The sequence below is a fragment of the Bufo gargarizans genome, chromosome 5 (genome assembly GCF_014858855.1).
Source record: "Bufo gargarizans isolate SCDJY-AF-19 chromosome 5, ASM1485885v1, whole genome shotgun sequence".
In the NCBI taxonomy this organism is placed as follows: domain Eukaryota; kingdom Metazoa; phylum Chordata; class Amphibia; order Anura; family Bufonidae; genus Bufo; species Bufo gargarizans.
The window spans coordinates 476,076,273-476,103,783 of NC_058084.1; the positions used below are offsets into that span (position 1 = coordinate 476,076,273).

Below are 27,511 nucleotides of genomic sequence, written 5' to 3' on the forward strand. Positions count from 1 at the left end.
ACTGTACTGAAGCTTAAAGCTAACGTCATAATTCCTGGTAGAGGGAATATGGATCAGAGCATACACCTCAGAAGCCTTAAACTTCATGAACTCTTTCAGAAGAACTTTCCCAATGTACAGTCTGGAGGGGATGTTCTCCTCTGGTCCTGTGAACCTGATTCTGACTGCGTTCCTCCTCTGAGGTGGGGGGTTTGCCGGCCTGGTGACATTAGAGAACAGTCTCCTGTACTGAGGTTGTTCAGTAGATGGATCAGTACTCGGCTTCTGCTCGGCTGCAGTCTTATGGTCATCTGATGGTGCTGCCTGCACTGTGGAGAGCTGAGGGTCCTGTACAATGTCTGTAACCTCTGCTGCACGCTGTGCACTTGGTTCAATTAGGGGTAAATTGTCACTCGCAGCACTGAGCGGGGTCTCACTGACCAGATCAACACATAGAGTTTTCTTGCTGAAGCACAGGACGGACACTAGAATTCAATTCATCAGTGCTACAAACAAAGTCCACTGTGCTTAACCCCTTGCTGTCTGGCACACTTTGTTCTGCAGCACTTGCAGAGGTTGATGGCTCAGACCCCAAACATGGTTCACACAAAGGTCCTCCAGTCTCTCCACCCCCATATATTATAGGGTTCCTCTGCTTCACAGCATTGCAACCAGTCTCATATTCAGTTTCTTTTTTTCTAAGAATTTCTCTCCTTTTCACAACTTGGGCTCTAGATTCTTTCTTTTTGTCACTTGCCCAGTTTTGTATTTTAGATATTATACTTGTATCTTCCTCCAGACGACCCTTCAGCACAGCCAGCTCACGTGTGCAATCATCCAGACACTCACACTGCATCAGCTTTGTTTTAGGATCAGACTCTTTGCTAATTTCATCTCTCAATCTGTGGATCTTCATTTCAAGTTTAAATACATTTTTCCTGGTCACATTTATGTTTAAGTCAGAAACATTGCTGCATTCAGCAGACTCACCAGCCACCATTTCCAAACTCTCATCTCCATGCTGCAGGCCACACTCCAGGCTCTGGGCTTTCCCAGGATCATCAGCCCAGCTTCCCTCTCCTCCACCTGGGTCAGAAGCCATGCCCCCTCCCTGCAGGGAGCTCAGCACCACACGTCTATCCTCTCCTATGGACAAGAATATAACTACTATAATACTGCCTCCCGGTACAAGAATATAACTACTATAATACTGCTCCTATGTACAAGAATAGAACTACTATAATACTGCCTCCTATGTACAAGAATATAACTACTATAATACTGCCTCCTATGTACAGGAATATAGCTACTATAATACTGCCTCCTATGTACAAGAATATAACTACTATAATACTGCTACTATGTACAAGAATATAACTACTATAATACTGCCTCCTATGTACAAGAATATAACTACTATAATACTGCCTCCTATGTACAGGAATATAGCTACTATAATACTGCCTCCTATGTACAAGAATATAACTACTATAATACTGCCTCCTATATACAAGAATATAACTACTATATCACTGCTCCTATGGACAAGAATAGAACTACTATAATACTGCCCCCCGGTACAAGAATATAACTGCTATAATACTGCTCCTATGTACAAGAATATAACTACTATAATACTGCTCCTACTGTATGTACAAGAATATAACTACTATAATACTGCTCCTATATACAAGAATATAACTACTATAATACTGCTCCTACTGTATGTACAAGAATATAACTATCAATAGTGTGAATTCACACATCAGCACGAAGTCATAGCTCTAGTCGACAAACAGAAAAAAACGTAATAATTTTATCTCTTTATCTTTATTATTTTAGATTCTGGAGTTGCGGTAAAGGTGTGAGTTGCTGTGCGAGCCCATTCATTTCTAGACTAGCACCTCTTCACCGCTATAGCTACACTCCTGCAATTCCATGTAAAAAAGCTGAACCCAAGACCATAGGCAGATTCATGGACAATTTCCAGGAGCACTAGGTCCATGATGTGTTTATGTGGAGTTACCCTTTAAATGCTATAAGTAGACATTTCCTTATTTCTGTGTCCTAGAAAATAATGACAGCAACGGTTTCCTTCATATCAGCAAGAGGCAGATCTGGACGGGCAGCAATTCTGTGCGGATAGTCACACTGGCGCGGCTTCAGCTCGCTTTCTGTTGTCTTCAGGGGGTCCAAAGGCATCTGTTCTTGACTCGTATTGAATGAGTAAGTGGAGATAACATATTCACCACAAAATGGGTCACGAGCCCAAAACAATGACACGGCGCTATGGCAGGAACGATGGCTGATGGAAGCCAGCTGCAATATGTGCACATGGATAACCAAGAGGAATGCAGGGGACTTTGGTTATTTTTACGAAAATCTTGTATTTAAAAAAAATAATAAATTGTTGTGGCATATAAAAACTTTTTTTTTCAAAAATAAAAATATAATTTGTGAACTAGATATTTTATTTATTTGATAATTATCAAGCTGGTTTTCTTTAAATTATATTTATAGTTGTGTTGAAAATAAGACTTTTTTTTATACAACCCAAATACAATAAAATTTCTAAATATGTAGAGAAAATTTACATTAACGCCTCATGCACACGGCCGTTGTTTGGGTCCGCATCTGAGCCGCCGTTCACTTCAATGGGGCAAAAGATGTTCTGTCCGCATCCGCGGCCCCGCTAAAAAATAAAATATAACATGTCCTATTCTTGTCCACGCTTTGCGGACAAGAATAGGCATTTTTATTGCCGGCGCCTGTTCCGTTCCGCAAATTGCGGAAGGCAACACAGGCAGCTTCCGTTTATTGCGGATCCGAGGTTTGTGGATCGCAAAAAAAAAAAAAAAGGCACCGCCGTGTGCACAAGGCCTAAAAGAAATATATATAAAGAAAATGATTAAAAAAAAGTGTTATAAATAATATATAGTACATTGACCAGCCAGAACATTGAAACCTCGCAGACTTGAGCACCATTGATTATCTGGTAGCAACAGCACCCACCTGGGGGTGGAATATTAGGCAGGGCGTTGTAGTTGATGTGTTAGAAGCAAAAAGAATGGGCAAGCATAAGGAACTGAGGGTTTTCAAAATGGCCGGTCTTGTGGAGTGTTCCTGGTTTGTTATGGTCAGGAGTTGGACCTACCAAAGGTGGTCCAAAGGAAAGCTGGTGAACCAGTTACAGGGTTATGTGCTGCCTGTGCCTTTGGAACCATTAGTGGAGTATTGGTATGCATACGCAAAATATGAAGGTAAAAACTGCCAATGACGCCATGTGCTCCTGCAACATCAAGGCCGGTGTTCCACAGACGTGTGCATGAGGCTTAAGTACTTGCTCTCATAATTGCGGCTCCTGACAGCTATCTTATACTGCACCTCAAAACATACAAATAGTGATCCACCGCCATCCTTGTGGTCTAATACAACATCCTCAAAAACAGTGTTCCTCAACTCCAGTTCTTAGGGCCCACCTGGTCATGTTTTCAGGATTTCCATACTGTAGGGCAGGTGATATAATTAGTGTCAATGCATCAAGACTTGCCAGTTATGCCATATTCACACATCAGTGTTTGGTCAGTGATCGTGAGCCAAAACCAGGATTGGAGCCTCCAGACATAGGGTATAAGGGAAAGATCTGCACCTGCTCTGTGTTTAGATTTTGGCTCCAAATCACTGACCGAGTGAATGAGGCCTTATTTATTCTGTGGGATATTCTCAAATTATGGACAGGTGGGCCCTGAGCAGAGGAACATTCAAATACCTCTTTAAGAATCTGGAAACTTTGGAGTAGTAACTGGAGATCAAGTAGAAGCATTGAGACAGGACATGGCAAAGTTGTAGCTGTATGTAATAACCTGAAACGTGGACAACATTGGAGAACGCGAAGAACTTTCGGACCTCTGGAGCACATCACATCTATCCCACAGCAGCACCGGGATCAGATATGGATGAAATGTTCTCAGATACTTAATTATTAATGACCATGATGTCAACTGTGTCTAAGAATGTATTGATTGGGTATGTTACTCTCCTTAGAGGGGCATTAGATGACAACGACTGTCACCATGGGCCTCGCTGAAGGTTTAGGTTCTTTTTGTTGGCTACAAATTGCATCTAAGAGAACTGACATGTACTATAATGCCAGCAAGTAGAAAGTCCATGATCCCAGCAGCAGATCTCTCCAGTAGATATAATTTCTACCACTGTGCCAGATACATAATGGGTTAAGACAGGGTATGGGTTGTTAGTCTTTATGCCCATCGGGTGATAGCCTACAGTACCCCAAGGCTGCTTTTAGATGGCTGCAATACAGTGTCCATTGGAACAACATCCACATGGTTCTACAGAGCCAAAAGTATGTGATGTATGGTAATCTAGGTTCTGTTGGGGCACCTGATCTTATGGCTGGAACATGGATGTTTTGAAGCCACCATATGCCAGCCATCAGAAGTGGCCTAAAGCTTTGTTATTAGCCACTGTGTCAGTGACCTTTTTTTTCTCAAGGAAAAGTGAAGAAGCAATACAGATATGCATGTCTTTGACCTCCATTTACTGTAGTGCTCCCATATCAGAGGTATGCATAGTGAACTTACCACCTACTCCACTTCTCTGTCCTGGACAACCAGGAGGAACCTACAGGAGCGCGGCCAGTTAGCTGCTACTTACACCAAGGAAAAGGAGTAGCTCGAGGACACTGAGCAGGCTTAGGACAGGGATATGATAAAGTTCTCCATGTCAGGTATATGAATGACTTCAGTTGTAGGAATGTAGGCAATAATAATAAGCCAAGTGTGAATCCTTAGGGCTGATTCACACGACCGTAATCAGCCGTATCTCCTTGGCTGGGCCCACTATGGCTCCCCTGACCCCAAAGGATGCAAATTGCATCAGTGTTTCATGGCGCACTCAGTTCATATCTGATCACGATCGAATGTACTGTACTCAACGCGAGTAAAGTAAAAATTGACCCACGATCAGTTTTGAACTGACTGCACCATAATACAGTGAGTTAGGGTCAGGGGAGCCAGGGAGATGCGGCTGACACAAACTGTTTCCCTGCCTGATCTCGGTTGTGTGAATCAGCCCTTAATCCTACTCCTGCCTTAAAGCATACCTTAGATTTCAAAAGTTTGCATAATGGATGTAATTCTTTGTAAAATCACAACAGTGAAGGAAAAGGCCGTTTATTGGGCTTCCCCAATGTCTCTTTCAGCCATATTATTCCTCTGTTCAACTGCACAGCTAGATGCATTTCTCTCACAAGCAGATGAATCTGCCAGCACTGTACAGGTGTGATGTCTCTTCCCTTACTTTCTTCTAGGTTTGCTTTCAGCTCAGAGAACCGATAAGGAGGGGGGAGATCACACTTAGACACAAAGGAGCCTCCTATTATCTTCAGAAGCAGTTCTTGTTTTTCTAAGCCTTGCTACACCCAAAAATCTCTCTCCCTCCTCCAGATGCACCACCAGAGGCACACAAGGGGACCTTAGACTTCTATGGGTGCTATATTTGGGATTTGTAACGCTGATCTCTTCCCATCCCGTGGCAGAACTTGAAGGACCCGTGTCTTTCTTTGACCATATTAAAAGGGGTTATTCCATGATTAATGTAAAAAATTAAAAAAAATCACATGGGTCCAGAGATCTCCCCATTCATTGCTCCAATTGCTAGATTTATAATCAAGTTGGCAGCTCAAGGGTGGTGTCCTTTCTGCTGCAGCTCTCTCCCTATTACAGCTCAGGAGGCAGCTGAAGGATGAAACGGAGCATGTGCGGCCATCTCAGTGAAGTGGACAGAGAAATAGAAAACCCCCAAAAAACTGCAGGTGGCGCTATGCAGATAGTTTAATACATCATTGGCTTTACCAAATTTTTAATTACACGTCATAAAAGTATTCAGATCCAGGAAACTAGAATATTTTTCATATTCAATTCATGTACTATGATTAGGGATGAGCGAATCGACTTCGGATGAAACATACGAAGTTGATTCGCATAAAACTTTGTTTCAATACTGTACGGAGCTCTGTACAGTATTAGAACGCATTCACTCCGAACCAGAGTTCGTAAAAAAATTTTTTTTTACAGTATAAATCAATTTCTGAAGTTAAGGTATTATGGAGCCAATACATTCTAATACTGTATGGAGTGCTTGCTCCGTACAGTATGGAAACAAAGTTTTATGCGAATCGACTTCAGATGTTTCATCCGAAGTCGATTTGCTCATCCCCAACTATGATCCTTTTGTATGTGTGATAAAGGAAGACGCACAACTTTTTTTTTTTTTACTAATAACTTTATTTAAATAAAGACACAAGAACTTCTATACTGAAAAAAATACAAAACAAAAGCCACACTCTTCATTTTTGTTTCGAAGCAATATTGTGTGGTAACAGGAATACTGTAAAGCACGTCGGCTAAAAATAACAGAACGACTATGTACAAATCTTTCATTGATATTTAACCAAAAAATAATAATTCTACGTTTTAGAATAGACCAAACGGGAGGATTGCTAGGACATGTGCGGAAAGTCGGGATAGATTTTTCTATAACCTTGATTTAATGAGGTCAAAAAAGAAAGGGACGAAAAAGAAAAAAAAAATGAAAAATTTGTAAAAGTTTGCATCTCGAAGGTGCATAAATGAGCGTTATTCTGCGCGAGTGACATTCATAACATGCAATGGTGTGATGGTTCTCATTGGGAAGCGCAGATAACTAAACATGAGCTTGGGAGGACAACAAAAAAAAATTTTTTTTTTAAATTGCAATTCGAGAATATAAATAATTATCTATCCACAGTCATGTTCACACATTCCATGTAATTTTATTTTAGTTTTTTTTTTGTAAAGACCTGAGATTAATTGCAATAAGTGCCATTCCTTTCTGCAGTGTTTTTATCTAAATACTGTAAGAACTGGCTTTAGCAACAAAAGAAAAAAAAAAACCCTGCTACTTAGGCTTAAACAAGTATAAAAATATAAATAGAAAAAATTAAATATCTCAATTGTCCACCTATGGTCATTAAGCTGAAAGTTTTTGTATTTTTTTTACAATCATTCATTCAGAAACAACGGCAACAAGGAATCATTGAGAACAGACAAAGGCAACATTGTACAGAAGGATCGAACAGAAGAGAACACATTAAAAAAAATGGAATAAAGTTTACGTTAAAAGTGTGCAAAACAAAACAGTACTACTTCTAGGAATTTTGGTACGGGACGTGGCGTGCTGGGCCACGTGTTACAAACATTGGCAATGCACAGGGTGTGTGGAAAGTACAGACAAAAAAAAATTAATTACTGATCCGATTGTAGGAAAAAGTTAATCATGAGCAATCAAAACTAGAAAAATAGATCTCACCTCTGGGGTGGGCTTTAGACTTTTTGATTTTCAGTGTATTGCTTGTGCTAGGTTTCAAAAAGGAGTTTTGTTTTCTTTGTGCAGTTATTTTGTTCTACAGAAAAACAAAAAACATTCTAATATTTTTTAATTTCAGTTGAGAATTTATTTTTATTTATTTTTTTAAACAAAAAGGTGATGATAAAAGTGGATGATCTTGAAAGTAAAAGGGGCACTCCGAAAATGAACACATGGCTCCTATTAGGTCTTGGTAAAAAAGGGTCTTTAGTTGGTCTGTAAAGCCTAATATATAGTTTGACGCTGCACCGTTATCCTGGTTCCAGTGCCGATCCAGGAAGCGCCATATTTGCATCTGTTCCGACACAGGCATGGAGCTCTCTGCTGCATTGGAGGCTTGCTTGAAAAAGGGGGGGGGGGGGCCCTGACAAACTACCGCAGTTATTTAAAGAGGATGGTCCATCTGAGACATTGATGGCACATCGCTAGGATATGCCAACAATGTCCAAAAGGTGAGGGTCCCAGATGTAGGACCCTCAACTATCTTCAAAATGGAGAACAACCGCCTTCCATTCACCACGATGGGAGTTTGGCTATTTCTGGCAGTCCCACAGCGGTGGCAAGAGTGCCCTCTTAATCCACAGTTATGGGACTTCCAAAAACAGTCAGGAGCGCTTGGATAACTTTAATCTAATAATACGTTTAACTAATATCTGCAAAGGAACCAAACAACTTTTTATGTCCACTTAACGCTAGCATCGCTGCTCTGGTTTTTTCACAACTACAGTAAGGAGAGAATTTTTGGGGTTGAAAAAATAATAATAATTACACAACAAAACCATGACTTTGGATATGTGATGGATCTTCTCTGTTAATGGGTTTGCAACAGATCAAAGGGTTTTTTCTGGAATTTTCATACCGATGACCCATCTTCAGGATAGGACATCAATGTCAGATTGGCGGGAGGTCCAACTCCCGCAGATTAGCTATATGAAAAAGTGGCAGCGCTCCATCAGCGCTTAGGACATGTGACCACACGGCTTCCTAAAAGAGCTGATCGGCATGAGTCGGATCTCTGAAGGTAGGCCATAAATATGAAAATCCAGAAAAAAAAATACAAAAAAAACACCCTAATACATCTGTTCCATGAGGACCTCCTTGTTAAAAAAACTAACAAAAAATAAAATAAAAAAAAACCATCAAGTAAAAAAAAAATTCTTAAACGAATTGCCCAATCCCACATTTTATTTTATATAAAAAATAAATAAAAATATATATAATTTTTTTTCAGCATATGCCGTTTAGCGCAGGTCCACATGCCCATGCCTTCTCTCAACGTTCAATTTGCTGCAAAAGACCCGAACAGGTCCCAGCGGTCAATGCATGAGCCCTTACCCTCTAGGACTCCTGGATGGGGATACACGGACCCCTATGGCAGTACTACTCTACATCTAAGGCCTCTTGCACACGAACGTTGTGTGCCAGTGGCCCACGGACGGATCACGGAACCATTCAAGTTGAATGGGTCTCGATCCAAATTGCGGCCCCCAATGCACGGAACGGATGCACAAAGTTCATGTGCAAGAGGCCTAAGGCAGAGCAGCAAGATTGTATTAATCCAGTTTAATTTCAAGGCTCATATTAGAAAATATGGCTCAACAATGGACAAAAACATTTTTTTTTTATAAAAAAAACATTTCCTATTTCCAAAGAAACCCTTTTAAGGCAACATAGATTTTTATTATTTTATTTTACTAGGAACCAGTAATCATCAGGTATGAACCATGACGGGCCCCACATTTTTATAACTCAATCCTGGTCAATAAATAGACCAGGCACTGGAGTGAATACAGATTTAACCAACACATGGCCCACCTTTTTGGTCATGAAGCCGATGGGTTTTAGCCTTCGGAACGGCTGTTAGAGATAAAAAAAATAATAATCTGTCAACGGGAAAGAAGGTCACGCGTTACAAAGACCCATCTTTGAAATACCTACCAAAAATTAGAATTGTGTGGGACAACATTCTAACAGTCTATAAGACCGCTCTGTATAAATGGTAGTGGTGCTGGGCGGTAGGGGTTGGGTCACGAGGCTTGACTTACACCACTGTACATTGATTCTACAAGGCTTGCTGGTTCTTCTGGTGACCCATGTCCTGGACATTCACAGTTTTGGAAACCAATCCAAGAGGGAATGTCACAAAAGGAAAAAAAAAAAATATTATAATAATCACGTTTTAAGATGTGGTTTACATTCCAAGTTACCTGAGTTTTAGACTTCAGCTGAAGTACCTGAAAAATAAGCCTTGGGACGGGCATCGTGCAACTGATGTGGCTTCTGGGGTATCTCTGCCATCATATGTTCTATTAACGTCTCCATGAGGAATTAGGGGTGTGTGGGGGGGGGGGGGGGGGGGAGGGGAGTGGGTCACATCCTACACATCAACCCTCCTCCCGCCTTATCTGATGTACATCTGCCAAAATTTGGCGGAATTGTAAACCTAATCCTCTAGTACAGCATTCCTCATAGGATACACCAAAAATAATAAAAATTATAGTGGATTTGTTAGAATATACAAAGCTTATTTCAGGTTTCGAGCGCAGAAAGCTGATGTTTTACCAGCTGTGACACTAAGTGCAGAGTCCACAGTGTTCTCCTTCGAAGAGATGGCTAGATTTGTGCTAATTACCAGTCTTCAGTTCGAGACAGAAAAGGGGGTCAGGGGACAGGTTTAAAGAAAAACAAACATTTCGGTCCCAATCCTGGATAAACATTGGCAGATATGCGAATTTAAGCGAAGCAGTAGTTTTTCTTCTTTAATTTTGAATTCTTAATATTGATCAGACAGCGTTAACCAAACCACATGCAGAAGTTGTAAATCTGGCTTCAAGTTCAGCGTGACGGTCACAGAGGCCAGCTCTGCCCCGGGTTAGATTACAACATGGTTGTGAGGAGAATGGGGAGGCGACAGCTGGTCTTCGGACAGCCGCTCCACCCCATTTTGCTGCTCTTGCGAGGTTGCATGTCCGTTGGTTTCAGTGTTGTCTACTTTGCTGGTGGCATTGTCGGTCAGGGAAGAAGAAGAGACCTGAGATGAGAGGTGCTCGACAGTCACTGCGCTCACAGCAGAACTCGGAGCGGAGTTTGGAGGGGTCTTCAAGGTTAGGTCTGGAGCTATGAGCAAAGAGCCCAATAATTTTACAGGACAGAATGCTGTTCCCGTGGGAATGAAGTTAACTTTGTTTTTGTCAGGGCATGAAAGGAGAGCTGTAGGGGGCGGCTGACGAGACCTGCAGAGCAAACATTACAGTACATAAGGTGATCGCCAGAAAAGACAGAACATTTCATGAAACCACCAAGATAAAACACAACTTCAATGTTCACAAAAACCTGATTAATAATGCCAGAACATGACACCTCCTGGCCTCAGCGCAGTGATAATACAGCATCCAACTGTAGAGAAGACGGTAGCGTCCAGGCCTTGCCAATCTCCAGCTAGGCACAATTAATCAGATTTTTCCATAAATTCAGATGAAAAAAAAAACAAAAAAAACACACCTCATGGCTTTTAATGTCAGTGAGATGAGAAGACTAGCCTGGTGGGTAACATCTTCAATATTTGCTAACTTAGTCCTTATTGAGGGCAGGAAGAAGCTGCACAATAAACTGGCGGCCATTAATACAATGGGATTACGCAACAAGTAATAGGAACCTAAGGCTGGTTTCACACGGGCGTTGCGGAAAAATGTGCGGGTGCGTTGCGGAAACACCCGCGATTTTTCCGCGCGAGTGCAAAACATTGTAATGCGTTTTGCACTCGCGTGAGAAAAATCGCGCATGTTTGGTACCCAAACCCGAACTTCTTCACAGAAGTTCGGGCTTGGGATTGATGTTCTGAAGATTGTATTATTTTCCCTTATAACATGGTTATAAGGGAAAATAATAGCATTCTGAATACAGAATGCTTAGTATAATAGTGCTGGAGGGGTTAAAAAAATAAAAAAGTTAACTCACCTTATCCCCATGATCGTGTAGATCCCGGTCTGTTCTTTAGCTGTCTGCTGAATGACCTTTGGTGATGTCAGATCACATGCTCCAATCACATGGTCCATCACCATGGTGATGGAGCATGTGATCTGACATCACCACAGGTCCTTTAGCCACAGCTAAAGAACAGACCGACCGGGAACTAGGCGATCATGGGGATAAGGTGAGTTAACTTTTTTTTATTTTTTTTAACCCTCCCAGGAGTATTATACTATGCATTCTGTAGTCAGAATGCTATTATTTTCCCTTATAACCATGTTATAAGGGAAAATAATACAGTGAATAGACTGTCACCTAGAACCCATGCGTGGAAATCGCACCGCCTCCGCACTTGCTTGCGGATGCTTGCGATTTTCACGCAACCCCATTCATTTCTATGGGGCCTGCGTTACGTGAAAAACGCTGAATATAGAACATGCTGCGATTTTCACGCAACGCATAAGTGATGCGTGAAAATCACCGCTCATGTGAACAGCCCCATAGAAATGAATGGGTCAGGATTCAGTGCGGGTGCAATGCGTTCAACTCACGCATCGCACCCGCGCGGAAATCTCGCCCGTGTGAAAGGGGCCTAACAAGGTCCGACCTGGGAAAGGGACCCTGTACAGAGCCCTAAACCACAAAGCAAAAGGGCAATTCGAGGTTCCCCGTGATGAAATGGAGACAGAACTTCTATTGCTACACTCAAGTGATCAAATAGTCATGAAATTTAGAATAGTCAATAAAAAACAAGGTCATCTATTATAATTTCTCAAAAACAGGCATCTTAAGGGTGGTTTATTTTTTATTTTTGATGCTTTAAACAATGTATTTTTTACAATTTGTGCAGGTATAGACTGGTCTTTCAGTTGGTACCAAAGCAAGATCAATATCTGCCCCACTACCATCTGCAATAAATGTGTCCGACTTTATACAAAAAAAAATAAAAAAAATTAACAATGCCCGCACTCTCTACCGCACTGAAGAACACCAAATATCATTGCTGTAATTCCAGAGAATGTATTTTGGGCTCGCTCTCGGTGCCAAGGAAATTTGCCTTTGTAAGTGGTGGCGCATTAAGATCACGTGCAATTTTGTTCACTTTCATTTGCGTCATAAATGGAAAAAAAAAATAAAAAATAAAAAAAAATTTCAAGAACTATTAAAATTAAAAGGGTTGTCCAGGGTTCTTAAGCGATAGCTTATCCTGAAGATGGGCCATCACTAACTGACCGGCAGAGGCCCGCTACTCCACACCCCACCGATCAGCCGGTCTGTGTAGCTCCACTGATGTAAGTCAGCGCCGGAGCTACACAGCAGCAGCGCGAGATCTCTACTACAGCGCTGCTCTCATTGACGTCAATAGAACACCACAGCTGGTTACACTGAAGTGAATGGCAGCAGTGCTGCAATAACCAGCTCTGTCTGCAACACAATGGACAGAGCCGTCTAGATCTGGAACCGCTCCTGAACAGCTGATCAGTGGGGTTGCCAGGCGCTGGACCCCCACGCATCAGTACAATTTAAAACAAAAACAGTTTAGTGCTTTTTAGGATAGGCCATCAATATCGGAGTTTTTATTACAGTAAACAAAAAAATTAAGAAAAAATACACCAAATTAGATTTTCTACAATAAATTTGTTCACTTTGAAAAAAATTTAAATGTAAAACGTTAAAAAGGACTGAACAAATTTCCTAGCATAGTCATAATTTAGGGTGATACAACATAATGTAGGCTTATTACCAAATGTTACTAGCTCACGCTATCTTAGGCCCTTGTATATATCTGGGACATCCCCTTCCTTGAGGTGGGGAAGAAAATACAAAACCGTAAAAAGCATTAAAAAAAACACTGAATAAATCATTAGGAATTAAATAATTAAAACAAAGTAAAAAAGGACAATTTTATTTATTTTTTCTAAAAAAAAAATTGTAATAAATACGAACGGAGAGTCAAAAATTACCCGCACTCTGGCTGTAGAATTTCCATTAAACAACTTTTAAGGACGGACGAATCCAGCATATTTTTTTGACATAACCTGCTTTTCAATACAGTTGGTCTGAACAAGCTTTCGTATTCCCTCAATATAAAAAATATATTAGGCTGAGCTGTGAGCCATGAATGCACCGCTGTGTTCGCCTCTTCATCGGATGTGAATCTTCGTCCTCGTAGGGCCACATAATCCACTGGCACTCATACATCCAACAGAATCGGTTCAGGTGTACGCTCAGTGTAGTCAGTCGTGGATGGGTGTCTGTCTTCTCCATGGCAGACTCTTGTGTGACCTTCCTTGTTCTTCTCTATCCATTCATACACACTTCACAATATAACATTCTTCATACTGTGCACAGAGTCCTCGATAAATATCGGCACCGGACAAACCTTCAGACCACAGAACTAATCACTGCACGCTGCTCTTTCATGTTACTCACAAGAGGGGCAGCCACTGTCAAATGTTAAAACCTGCACAGTAGAGACTGGCAACAGCATGTCGAAAAATGGATTTGTATTTTTTGAAAGTTGATTAAAATAAGTTCTACAGCCGGAGTGCGGATATTTTTTGACTCACTGATTTATTGTATGAGGACGATTCTAATGGTCACACTATGACCAAAAGTAAAATAAACTAAGAGGCCAGAAAGAAAAAAAAAATATTATACCAATAGTAAAAACATAACAGACCACTGAGTGCAAATAACAAATGATCACATTACTATAATTAATAGTAATATACTACAAAATATAAAAAATATATAACTAAAATATAAAAATAGAATAATCACATAAAATACTAATAAAAATAATCATAATACTTCAGAGGAAATCAGTCAAGTCGTATTTACAGCTGTACTACTGAAGCTGCAGGTCTGAACAAAGCAGTCGATAATGGAATAATTTAATTTCCAGCTACACTAAAGGGAATCGGTCACCTGTTTTACCATATGTAACCCGACAATGCGCTGTAGTTCCCTCAAACATCATTCAGACCGTAGCTCCGTTAGTTTTCTATGGAGTGGCTAAAGCTAACTTTAACCGATATACAAACGAGGCAGTGAGTGCCCAGCAGGGCATCAATTGTACAAAGACCTCCTCTCCTAAGCGTCAGATACCACCTCTCCAGTCGCTGCCAGTACCTCCTCTTTCTCCACTAGCGCTTACAACCCTGTCCCCTCTGCTGCAATGTCACTAGTTCCATCTCCCTCTGTCCTTCGCATCTTCTCTTGACCAGGAATATGACTGCACTTGCGCGCTGCCTTACCTGCAGTGGGGATCTGTACTCACTGTAGGTATAGCGCGTTCAGAGATCACTTTCTGGGGGGGGGGGAGAAACGTGGAGAACACTAACAAAGATATGGTCTGAACGATGTTTGAGGGAACTACATTGTCACAGGTTACAAATGGTAGAGATAGGTGACTGGTGAAGCAGTGGCGATGTCCTAGCATCTCATCAGCCGGGTTCCCTTTATGCATTTTTTAGATTTGCGGTTGAACATACAGGAAAAGAAAACAAAAAAAAACACAAAACTTTGCTGCAGAGGTAGGTAGGCCGCCCGCGGTTGTCCAGTGGATGGTTAGCACCAAGTGCGCGTAACCCCGCCCCCTGGACAGCCGCAGGGAACCTAAAACCCACCTTCACTTCTAAGGCAGCCGCCAGCTGACAAAAAGGCATTACTTACGAAATCTCCTCAAAGACCTTGACCCGCTCACATCCCTCTGGGGGCTCTCGTTTGAACATGTAGCTGTTGTTTGGTTTGGGAGAGGAGGCATACTTGGGCAGCGGTGAGCTATTCCCACTGTCTGAAAATTTAAACAGGGATATTACCAGTGATTGGAGGGCACCAGGAAGGGGAAAAAAATAAAAATCCAACTTGCAAACAATAATGAATGCCCTTTATTTAGAAAGATGGGGCGGCAGGGTATTTATATTTTTTGTAGCCCAGGATGAAAAGCAGAGGCAAAAAACAAGCAGAAGCAAAAAGCAGACGAATAACTGTATACAGTATAATTAGCAGAGTAATGATTAGTACAGGACATGCAGACGCCAGGGAGGTTACGGACATTTTATTAGTAGGTGGAAAATTTGGGGTAAATGTGTTCAGAACAGTTAAAACTTGAAACGCTTTACTAAGAAATGGAGTATCCCAGCAGCAGACCGGTCTTCCAATAGGGGATTTACAGAGTGACGAAAATCCATTCTGAAACATGGGTTAAAAAGTGGAAGATACAAGAACTTTTTTCATGTCATCGCCCCTCTTACTGCTATCTAGCGCCCTGCAAAGCCTCCAGTGACCCTAGGGAGGGAGAGCATGGATTTTTCTTCTTGTTAGCACCCCCTTTAAAAGCCTGTTAATGCCATATCTTTCTGTAACCACCTCCACAGGGGAGACAGGATACAGAAACTTTTCTTCATGTTATCACCACTTTGTCAGGGAGGATGTCTGCCCTCTAAGATCACCAGTTTCACATCTAATCACTCCCTAATCAGGACATAGGTTGACAAAAGACATGTAACTGCCTGGAGGGCCGAAACCCCGTCCATGGCGGACAACAGCCAGACGATTGTACTGCAAAATACAATGGACATTGGCTACCTGTGCGGCTGGGTGTGACTTGACTGCTCATAGCCAGATGCACAGTGTAGTCTCACCCTAGACCAGGGTTTCTCAACTCCGGTCCTGGGCACCCACCTACCGGTCAGGATTTGAGAGTATACCACAGAATGAATACCTGTGGTGAGTCCTGATGCATGGGCACTGATTATATCGCCTGCTCAATACTAAAGGAAATCCTGAAAACATGACTGGTAGGTGGTCCCGAGGATCAGAGTCGAGAAACCCTGCCCTAAACCCTTACTGAGCGGCCTGGACTCACTCATACTGATTAACAGGGATCGGTTTCAGTTGTGGAAGCAGGACCAGAATTTATGTCAGCAAGCACAGCTCTTGAAAACTACAAGCAATTTAACCACAAAGCATTTTATACATTGTCTCCCGCTGACGCTACCCATTCTGTAACTCACATAGAATTGAATGGACAGTACTGTGAACATGAGCGGCCACCAGGTGGGATGGGGATGGGCAATATAGAGATAGCCTCTCTATAGACCCGCATCTATCAGACATTTATGGCAAATACTGTAGATACACCACAAATGTCTAATGTGTGAATACCCCTTTACCTTTTATGCCTCCTAATAATGAAATGACTCTGCTCACCCTGTCCCAGCCTACATAACAAAGCTGACAAGCTACAGAAAATAATAATCCCCAACCACTGTGTCTGCACTACTGGTCAGTATAAAACTACAATATTTCAGACAGATTTGATTTTTGGGAAAAGGGACCTAAAAAAAAAAAATGATGGTAACAAAACAAAAACCCAGGTTAAAATAAAAAGTCATTTTCTAATTTAAAAAAACCCTTTCGCAGTCCACAAAAGACCGGGCAATATTCTATGGGGGAGCTCTTGGAGAAATATTTATGGTAGTTAAAGGGTTTTCCAGGATTAGAAACACCTGTCTTTGGGTTGCGTCCACAAGTGCTGCAATATCATACTTAGGCCTCTTTCACACGACCGTATGGCTTTTTCAGTGTTTTGCAGGCCGTTTTTTCCCGGATCCGTTATTCCATTTTTTGTTTCCATTTCGGTTCCGTTTCTCCGTATGGCATATACAGTATACAGTAGTTACATAGAAAAAAATTGGGCTGGGCATAACATTTTCAATAGATGGTTCAGTTGTTTTTTTTTGCCGACCCATTGACTTGAATGGAGCCACGGAACGTGATTTGCGGACAATTAAAGAACAAGATTTAAAATGTAGCGGAACGGAAATGCGGACATACGGAAACGGAATGCTCACGGAGTACATTCCGTTTTTTTGGGCAGACCCACTGAAATTAATGGTTCCGTATACGGAACGCAATAAACAGCCCGTATAAAATGTTTGTGTGAACGAGCCCTTAACCTGTGGTCAGGGGTTGAACTGTTTTTGGAAGAAAGCAGCCATGTTCTAATCCTGGATAATCCCTTCAGGCTGGGTTCATACGTGACGTGGAAAAATAAATAAAAATAAACAGTCACGTGTCAACCTGACCTTAAAAGGGGTTTCCGAGATATTATTAATGATGACCTATCCTCTGGATCAGTGGGAATTTGACAAACTGGACCCCACCGACGAGCTGCTTGAAAAAGCAGACGCTCGCTGTAGCACCGCTGTCTTCTCCAGCTTTTTCCTAGCCATGTGATGTCACAGTCATGACCTAGGCGCCGCTCAGCCTCATAGAAGTGAATGGGGTTGCGCTGCAATACCACGCACAACCACTAGTCAATGCATGGCGCTGTGCTTGGTGAGCTAAGAAGGACTCCCACCAATCAGATACCGATGACCTATCCAGTATAGATCATCAGTAAAAATATCTCAGAAAACCTCATTAAAGTAGCAGGAAATAAATCAGAAGCCACAACACTGAGAAACCAGGTGCCTAATGATTATCCAAAGTTGGGCCCTGGTTCTCCTCAGTCATTGCCCACAGTAAAGGACCTTGTGGGTGTGTAATTTGTTAAAACACACTAAAGGTACCTTTCCACACAGACTAATTATGGCATTCAACATTTGTGGTGAGCGCCCCCTAGTCTTCAGAGACACTCCAAAAATGTAGGTAAAGGCAGGGAGAGTCTTCCTCACCCGTCTGGTTTCCCTCTGCTCCAGTGTTCCCCCATGGTCTTTGTTTCCGATGCTGCAGCCACGATTTTCCAGACTACCCCAAGTGATCACTGCAGCCAATCACTGGCCTCAGCAGACACATGGGGTAGTCAAGGAGCACTACAACGGCCGGTATCAGGCAGATGAGTAAAGATTCTGAATAAGCACTGAGTTTAGACCTTACATTACAGTGGTTGTGGGAATGTATGGAGCAGGTTGCTGCAGAGACCTAGCTCTATATGCCGGCTATATCCCACAGCAGACACCCGGCCGCAATGACAGGGGATGATGATCACACCTGCAAGGATGCAGCTCCCTCTAACTTCCAGTCAGAGCCTCCACAGTCATATCGTGGGACTCCGATTGGTTACCATGGCAGCCTGGACGCTGTTGAAGCATTCCAGGGCTGTCAGGTAAGCACCCGCTGTGCAGGTGGCATAGCTCAGCAAGGAGTGTGGTATAATGCCATTCACCTTAACACATCTGTATTAGGGGGAATAGGCCAAGGGATGAAAAGATCCCAGCTTCCTAAGGGGGCTAATAATGATCAGAAAAAAAAAAAATATATAATATAAGGCCTGCACAATATATTGCCAAAGCAATCGCAATAAATCGCCAGTTGGCCGAACCCAAAATGCTGCAATTGTATTACCATATTTTTCGCTTTATAAGATGAACTTTTTCCCCCCAAAAGTGGGGGAAAAATGGCAGTGCGCCTTATAAAGCGATGGTTGACTTTTTACGTGGCTGACACGGATGTATCGCCAGCTGCTATGTTGCACAGCGCGGCCGGCGATGCATCAGTTACAGTGCGGGGAGGGAGGAGGGGCTGGAGGCAAGTCGTTATTTTAATGAACAAATGTTCTTCTATTTATCTGTTCTGTGCAGCGCTATTAAGAAAATGGCAAGTTTTGTATTTTGTAATTTTGCAGTAATGCAAATATGTTATTTAATTTAGTAAAAGATGTTTTATTTTGAAAAACACTGTGCATTTCAGTTCTTGAGTTAAGCATAACTACATTTATGCATTATCAGTAATTTCTGTGTGGTTTTGCCTTGAAAATCCAAGCAAATAGACCTCTAGCAAAATTCCATTAAAATATTGCATCGCATATTGTTATCGCAATTTTTAGAGCCCTAATCGTACAAAATTCCCATATCGTGCAGTGTGTGTATATATATATATATATATATATATATATATATATATATATATATATATATATATATATATATATATATATATATATATATATTGAAAATTTGGCAGCACTCCCTTCAATAGTAACCCAGGGTGCCCACGGTGGTCCCTCGACTCAGGACAGGAAACAAATGAAGAAAGTCTGCAGCACTCCTTGAAGAATAAAATGTGGTCTTTATTCACACATATCAAAAATCGACAACGTTTCGGTTCTCTCACAGAACACTCGTACACTCAGTCGGCTTCAGTTTCGCTACTGCGCATGCGCCCGGCATCTTCTGTAACTGCGCTAGTATGTAAGGCTGGCGGGCGCATGCACAGTAGCGAAACTGAAGCCGGCTGAGTGTACGAGCCGGAGCCGGGATCGCGCTACAGCAGCCCTTTACTGCGCATACGGGCTGGGAGCGCGGTCCCAGCACTGAGATCCGGCATGTCAATAAAGGCGGCGGGAGGCGGGGAGAGCAGGATTGGAGACGCCTAGGCCGCTGCCCCCTTGACTTCAAACCTGACTTGAAGCACGGGGCAGCGGCTGAATAAAACAGATTTCTCAAGGAGGCTAGATGCGGCTAAACGAAGAAAAAGTGCATTAGGACACTACTATGCAGCACTCACGATAAGGTACTATTAACAGCTCAGTAAGCGATTTTTTGGTGACAGGTTCCCTTTAAGTACCTGAAAAGTGAATCAGATTTTAATAAATCTCACCCAAAAGCTACAGAAAAGAAACTAATCTGACAGGGGGTACGGATTTTAAAAATCACATCCTGTCTATTTAAAGGTGTTCTCATGAATAGTGTAAAAATTTTTAATCAGACATCATATAGGACATGACAATATCTTTCCAACAAAGCTAGAACCAGCCCCGTACCTCACATGGATCCAGAGATCTCCCCATTAATTGCTCTAGTAGATTTATATCATACCGACAGCTCAGGGGAGTGTCTTTTCTGCTGCAGCTAAGGGGGAGTGTCTCAGCTCTACCTATCACAGCTCAGGGGAGTGTCTTTTCTGCTGCAGCTAAGGGGGAGTGTCTCAGCTCTACCTATCACAGCTCAGGGGAGTGTCTTTACTGCTGCAGCTCAGGAGGCGTGTCCATGCTCTGCCCATCACAGCTCAGGAGGCAGTTGAATGATGAAACTGAGCATGTGCGGCCATCTTAGTGAGCAGGTCAAAGAAATAAGAAATTAAAGGGATTCTGTCACCAGTTTTTGACCCCCACATTTAAAAATATGGTTATGTGCATGGAGCCCTTGTGATTCCTAATGTGGTCTTATAAGCTAAATCTGTAGGCTCACTTAGTGTAAAAAACGTTTTATCTAACCTGCCATTCATCTCAGTAAGGTGCCCAGGAGGATGCTCATGTCTCCAAGATGCCGCCCGCCGCCGCTCGTGCCCAGCTCCTCCTTTGCTGTCATCAGCGATGTGCCCAGCTCAGTAAGGTGCCCAGGGGGATGCTCATGTCTCCAAGATGACTTCATTGAGCGAAGTGCGCATGCGCCGGCACTTCGCTCAACCTCCCGATGACCTGAAGGCTGGCGCCAGCCTTCAGGTCATCGGGAGGTTGAGCGAAGTGCCGGCGCATGCGCACTTCGCTCAATGAAGCTGAACGGAGAAGTCCGCACGGGCGCATCAGGCACAGGCCTGTGCGCACGCGCGGGATGTTAGAGAAGAAGGAGGAGGGAGTGCCGGAGGCGTTGAAAAGGATTCTAAGGCGGCGCTGATGACAGCAAAGGAGGAGCTGGGCACATTGCTGATGACAGCAAAGGAGGAGCTGGGCACATTGCTGATGACAGCAAAGGAGGAGCTGGGCACATTGCTGATGACAGCAAAGGAGGAGCTGGGCACATTGCTGATGACAGCAAAGGAGGAGCTGGGCACATTGCTGATGACAGCAAAGGAGGAGCTGGGCACATTGCTGATGACAGCAAAGGAGGAGCTGGGCACATTGCTGATGACAGCAAAGGAGGAGCTGGGCACATTGCTGATGACAGCAAAGGAGGAGCTGGGCACATTGCTGATGACAGCAAAGGAGGAGCTGGGCACATTGCTGATGACAGCAAAGGAGGAGCTGGGCACATTGCTGATGACAGCAAAGGAGGAGCTGGGCACATTGCTGATGACAGCAAAGGAGGAGCTGGGCACGAACGACGGCGGCGGCGGGCGGCATCTTGGAGACATGAGCATCCTCCTGGGCACCTTAATCTGATGAATGACAGGTTAGATAAAACGTTTTTTTACACTAAATGAGCGTACAGATTTAGCTTATAAGACCACATTAGGAATCACAAGGGCTCCATGCACATAACCATATTTTTGAATGTGGGGGTCAAAAACTGGTGACAGAATCCCTTTAAGTGGCACTATACAGATACATTTTATTGAATGACAGGCTATGCAAAATTATTAATTTCATACAATTACAAAAGTATACAGATCCAGGTGCTGGTTTGATTTGGATTTCCATCTGCAACAAATCCTCCTGCGGATTTTTCTACTGCAAATTACATCCTGTGTGGATGTGCCCGTAAAAGAACCGTGCTCAAAGCCGAGGATGCTCCTTATAATGGGATTTCTACTGTATTACATTATTCTAGTAATGTTAGAAGGGGAAGACACTACAAGGCCTTCAAACTCTGCAAACAGATAAACCCACCCAACGTCAGGTTCACACAGGGCAGTTTGGCGCAGTTTTTTATGCATCTCCCCCTTAGCTCTTTATACGGCAAGTAAAAAAAATTAAAAATCCGTTTTAATTAATTACTTAATATATACTACAAGATACAGAGCTCCAAATCCCCTGCGTGGACATAAATATGAAAATATAAAGAGATAACCTTTCAACTACCTGCAGCCGCCACTAGGGGGAGCTAACCGCATACTGGGTGATCATGGAGTTTTGTGAGTGGGAGCGCAAAGCACGTTAAAACAAGGAAGATCCTCACCAAGATTCAATACAATCAATGTTCCTGATCTCTGGGGAAAATGACAGAACCTCGACATCTGCCACATGCACTCCCCAACCAGGTGTGATCTAGCACTGGAATGGAACTGGCACCAGAATACAGCTGGAAACCAATTACGAACAGTGCAGAGACAAGGAACGACACAATCCAAAATGTAGTTGACCACCACAAAGGCTGAAAACTACTTAAAGAATAACTATCAGCAGGGTCGACCCTAACAAAACCTAACATACTGCCAGTTGGGTTGATCCTGCTGGTTAAATCGATAACTGCATGGTCAAAATCCGTTGCACTGCTGACCAGGAATACAAAAGCATGGCTGCCTTCTTACAGAAAAGCGTCACTACCTGTCCATGGGTTGTATGTTCCTGCAGCTCTACTCCCAGGAAATGAATTGGGATGAACTGCATGCAATACCATGCACAACCTGTGGGGTAGTGTGGTGCACGTTCCCATGTTTCTCCAGTTCTGGACAACTGGTGGCTTCCTTTTTATAAGAGGATTGTGAGATATTAGAAAACAGCATCTCTGTTTAGCAGCTCCGCTCTGTTCACTTAAATTCTGCGATACCAAACGCCAACACTGGACAAGGGGGCGCTGTTTCAAACACAACCTCTTTAACAGACACCCGACTACAAATCATACATACAGCCTTGTGATGCATTAGGCCTCTAATGCCCTTAGCCTTCGAACTAAAAAACTAAAATCTGAGCTTTTAATTTCCAACGCTATTGTAGTGTGCAAGGTCTGAGGCTGCTTTCAGACCGCCAAAATATGGGTAAATGGGTTCGGTTAAAATATTAGGGGACCCACATTTTGGCGGTCTGAAACTGCAGACAGAAGGATTTCCAGCAGCAGAATGGATGGTTGGTTCAGGCGCTGCTGGGACCTCACGCTAAGAAAGGAGCGGAGAGCTGCTTCACTCACCGTCAGGACACAGAACAGTCATGTTTATACATTGTAGCTACAGTCTGACTTCCCCATCACGCACGCTTCCGTTGCTACTGACTGTCAACTAATTGCTGGGACTCTACAGAAGATGTTCTACAGGAAGCGATGGTAACAAAATGCAGAGGTGGAACAGACACAGAAGTGACAAAATGACAAACACCCTCCCACCCTGTACCTTGGCATCTAGGCACTTACCTTTATCCCGGTCGAAGAGCAGGTCGTCAGTGGAGCACGGGCTGCCTTCCTGCGACTCGGGGGGACATGAAGGGGATGCACAGGGTGAATGACTGCTGCTGCGCTCCTGGACTGATGGGGTCTGGGTGTCGATGCTGCGATTGCTGCTGCTACGGTAGGTGGAAGGTAACGGTGCTCTGCGCCCATCTGGGATCTCCAAAGGCTAGATAGGAGGAGAGAAAAAAAACGACATGTAAGTATATACCCTCATTTTGGGGCTGTACCCCGGCCCATTCACAGCACAAAAGAAACTGACGCAGCACCTGTTTTCAATGGGTGTTGCACAAAAATACTGGGTGGATGGAGGAGGCGAGGTTCTGCTATTTCCCTTTATCACAATGAGGAGGAGCACTAGGACACAAGGGTGTAGAAAGGGCTTGTCCACTTTAAGTACAGCGCCACTTTTTCCACAGGCAGTTTATGGTACTGCAACTCATTGTGCTATAAGAGGCAGAGCAGAATTAACAGAGAACCGCTGCTTCTCCTGCACCAATGTCCACTTAGCAAAATCTGGAAGCCTTACAACTGGCACCTGTGTAGTTTTTAAAAATATTTGCTTGTTATAAAATACTAGGGAGGAGGGGACAGCAGCGTCATAGGAGGAGGGGACAGCAGCGTCATAGGAGGAGGGGACAGCAGCGACTAGAGCGTCATAGGAGGAGGGGACAGCAGCGACTAGCGTCATAGGAGGGGACAGCAGCGACTAGAGCGTCATAGGAGGAGGGGACAGCAGCGACTAGAGCGTCATAGGAGGAGGGGACAGCAGCGACTAGAGCGTCATAGGAGGAGGGGACAGCAGCGACTAGAGCGTCATAGGAGGAGGGGACAGCAGCGACTAGAGCGTCATAGGAGGAGGGGACAGCAGCGACTAGAGCGTCATAGGAGGAGGGGACAGCAGCGACTAGAGCGTCATAGGAGGAGGGGACAGCAGCGACTAGAGCGTCATAGGAGGAGGGGACAGCAGCGACTACAGAGTCATAGGAGGAGGGGACAGCAGCGACTAGAGCGTCATAGGAGGAGGGGACAGCAGCGACTAGAGCGTCATAGGAGGAGGGGACAGCAGCGACTAGAGCGTCATAGGAGGAGGGGACAGCAGCGACTAGAGCGTCATAGGAGGAGGGGACAGCAGCGACTAGAGCGTCATAGGAGGAGGGGACAGCAGCGACTAGAGCGTCATAGGAGGAGGGGACAGCAGCGACTACAGAGTCATAGGAGGAGGGGACAGCAGCGACTAGAGCGTCATAGGAGGAGGGGACAGCAGCGACTAGAGCGTCATAGGAGGAGGGGACAGCAGCGACTACAGAGTCATAGGAGGAGGGGACTGCTGTGACAAAGAAGGAGGGAAACAGCGGCGACTAGTGTCGTAGGAGGAGGGGACAGCTGGGACAACTGGAGCAAAAAAGGAGGGGACAGCAGTGACTACGGCATCATAGGAGTAGGGGACTGAGGTGAATACTGAGGCAGAAGGAGTATGGGACTGCTGTGACTACGGAGGCAAAAGACGAAGGCAACTACAGAGCAGAGAAGGAGGGGACAGCTGTGATTAATGGGTCATAGGAGGGGGACCGTGGTGATTACAGGAGCAAAGGAGAAAGGGAATGCCGTGACTGCAAAGGGGAATGATTAGGACATAGTTTTTACTACTAGAGACGAGAGTGACTGATTTAAGTGGAACTCCGTTGGGGTTGCTGCAGGCTACCAATCTTTAACTCTGCCTCCTAAACATTTTGATATTTACAGTATACAATATATCTTCTCCAGTGAACTTATTTTCACCCCATCATTATAAAGTGGTGTCCATCCCCCGTAACGATACCAGATGGAGGCTCCACGTTCCATAAAGACAAGCAGCCGGTACAATGAGCAGATAAAGCGAGCGCTAAAATAAGGCGACTCAGCTGCAGTTTATATATAGAGCTGCTGTTTGCTTTATGTGGAATATTCTGCTTTAACAACAGTTAGGGAAAAGCTGTGCCGGCGGGCGGTATTTTTAGCCTGTACCAAGATACCGAGCACAATTTACTGCAGAAAGGAAAACTCCTACACTGAACCCAAGAGAAAAATCCCCGAGATCCCTCTCAGGATGTGCGGCCAATAGGGAGGGGGAACTGGCTTTAGAGAGTCTATGCAGGTTTAAAGGGTCTCTGCAGCATGTCCACAAGCACCCGAGTGGAGGCCATTTTGCTGCTCTCAGCCAGTCAGATTCTTCAGTTCAGGCGCGTGCACAGTAGGCAGACCTATTAAAGTGGTTTAACATATAGCTGTATAGCCAAATATCCCCCTCTAGCTGCCTGCAGCCTCCACTAGAGGGAGCTCAGGAGCTTACTGCGTACTCTTATTATTGAGTTCTAATCAGTATGCAGTAGGCTCCTAGGCTCCCTCTAGTGGAGGCTGCAGACAGCCAGGCTTGTACTATTTTACTCGGTTTCCATGCAGGTGTTTTAAAGGTCCAGATAAGAAAAATAAGACTCCAAACACTAAAGAAACCCAGTAAAATCAAGAAATTAAATAAATCAGAAGAAAAAAAAGAAACGTGTGCTGCAATCCTCCTCCCTACAGCAGCACTGCACGTGCTGAACTCCCCACATACAGCTGCTGAATGCACACTGTTAGGAACAGATCGTCTGCAGTTCACTATTCTCTGTATCTGTCAGAAGAGGAAGACTTGACCCAAAATTCAATACAATCAATGTTCCTGATATCTGGGGAAAATGACAGAACCTCGACATCTGCCACATGCACTCCCCAACCAGGTGTGATCTAGCACTGGAATGGAACTGGCACCAGAATACAGCTGGAAACCAATTACGAACAGTGCAGAGACAAGGAACGACACAATCCATAACCTAGCCGACAACTACAAGTGCAGAGGGGTACTAAAGAGCAGGTTCACCTTTACATTCTGTATTATACTCCAGAGCTGCACTCACTATTCTGCTGGTGCAGTCACTGTGAACATACATTACTTATCCTGTACTGATACTGAGTTACATCCTGTATTATACTCCAGAGCTGCACTCACTATTCTGCTGGTGGAATCACTGTGTACATACATTACATATCCTGTACTGATCCTGATTAACATCCTGTATTATACTCCAGAGCTGCACTCACTATTCTGACTGCCATTAATGGAAACAATCAGCAAGCTTATCAAAAGTCAAATGCCCAACTGTTTTTGCCGATTTTCGACAATACTCATCACTATGATGAAGAAAAGTCTGGGATCAGCAACCTCCAGCACTCACTGCTATGGTAGTTCTAAGAACAGCCGGGCAAGTCTGTATGCTGGGTGTTGTAGTTGCACAACTAACAGTAGACTATAAAGGACTAATGATAAGCAAGAATCTGTCAGAGTAATCCAGCGACTGCACATACAGACGATACCTTGACTCCGTCCTTCTCATTCGTTTCTTTTATAAAGACTTTTTCGAGTTCAGGACTTATCCCTTCAACATTATACGGGACTCTGGAGCCTAGGGATTTTGGTACCAGGATACTTGCTGTGGGCATAGGGATGGATCGGGACGTCGAAGCCTATAAAAAAAAAAAAAAAAAAAGAGAAGAATTATTACAAGTACATAATAGCCCACTCATAATTAGAATCTTCTAGGCTGAGGTATGAACACTGAGGCTGCACTACTGAGAGATTCTGAAGACACTCCCTTCTGAATTGTGCAGTACTGTCATGAAGACCTTCTGTGGGTTCAAGTCACCATCACAACATCTACACCCTACACCAGAGGAGTATCTTAAGTATGACCTATCAACTGTTAGATTGATAGGGGGCTGACCACAGGGACCCCCGCCAATTACACGAACAGGAGTCCAGTGAGCCTCACTGAACTGATGACGGAGCACAATCGCTCCATTTGTTTCTATGGAAACGCCGAGGATGGCCGCATACAGTGCTGATGAATGCCAAAGGATATAGAGAACTGTAATGGGGCAATTAATAGCACGTCTAGGGCACGGAGCCTCAAGTTTAGTTTAAAGGAGGCCAAGAGAAAAGTGTCAGAGGTTGCATCTGTGTCACTCAAAGCCGGTGCTAGCCAATAGGAAGGTGTCGCCTACTGATAAGACAC

The 27,511-nt window shown here is 43.7% G+C and overlaps 1 protein-coding gene across 2 annotated transcripts in view; it reads right to left on the reverse strand.

Annotated features, from left to right (window-relative positions):
- Positions 1–6,345: 6,345 nt before the first annotated feature.
- The window catches only part of GLCCI1 (glucocorticoid induced 1), a 48,954-nt gene continuing 27,788 nt past the window's right edge, over positions 6,346–27,511 (reverse strand). For both annotated transcript variants that reach the window (XM_044295875.1, XM_044295876.1), the window contains exons 5-8: positions 26,814–26,963; positions 23,388–23,589; positions 15,052–15,172; positions 6,346–10,637 (exon numbers count right to left, since the gene is read on the reverse strand). In XM_044295875.1, the coding sequence (XP_044151810.1) occupies positions 10,277–10,637; positions 15,052–15,172; positions 23,388–23,589; positions 26,814–26,963 (834 nt within the window). In that variant the 3' untranslated portion in view covers positions 6,346–10,276. The remainder of the gene's footprint in view (positions 10,638–15,051; positions 15,173–23,387; positions 23,590–26,813; positions 26,964–27,511) is intronic.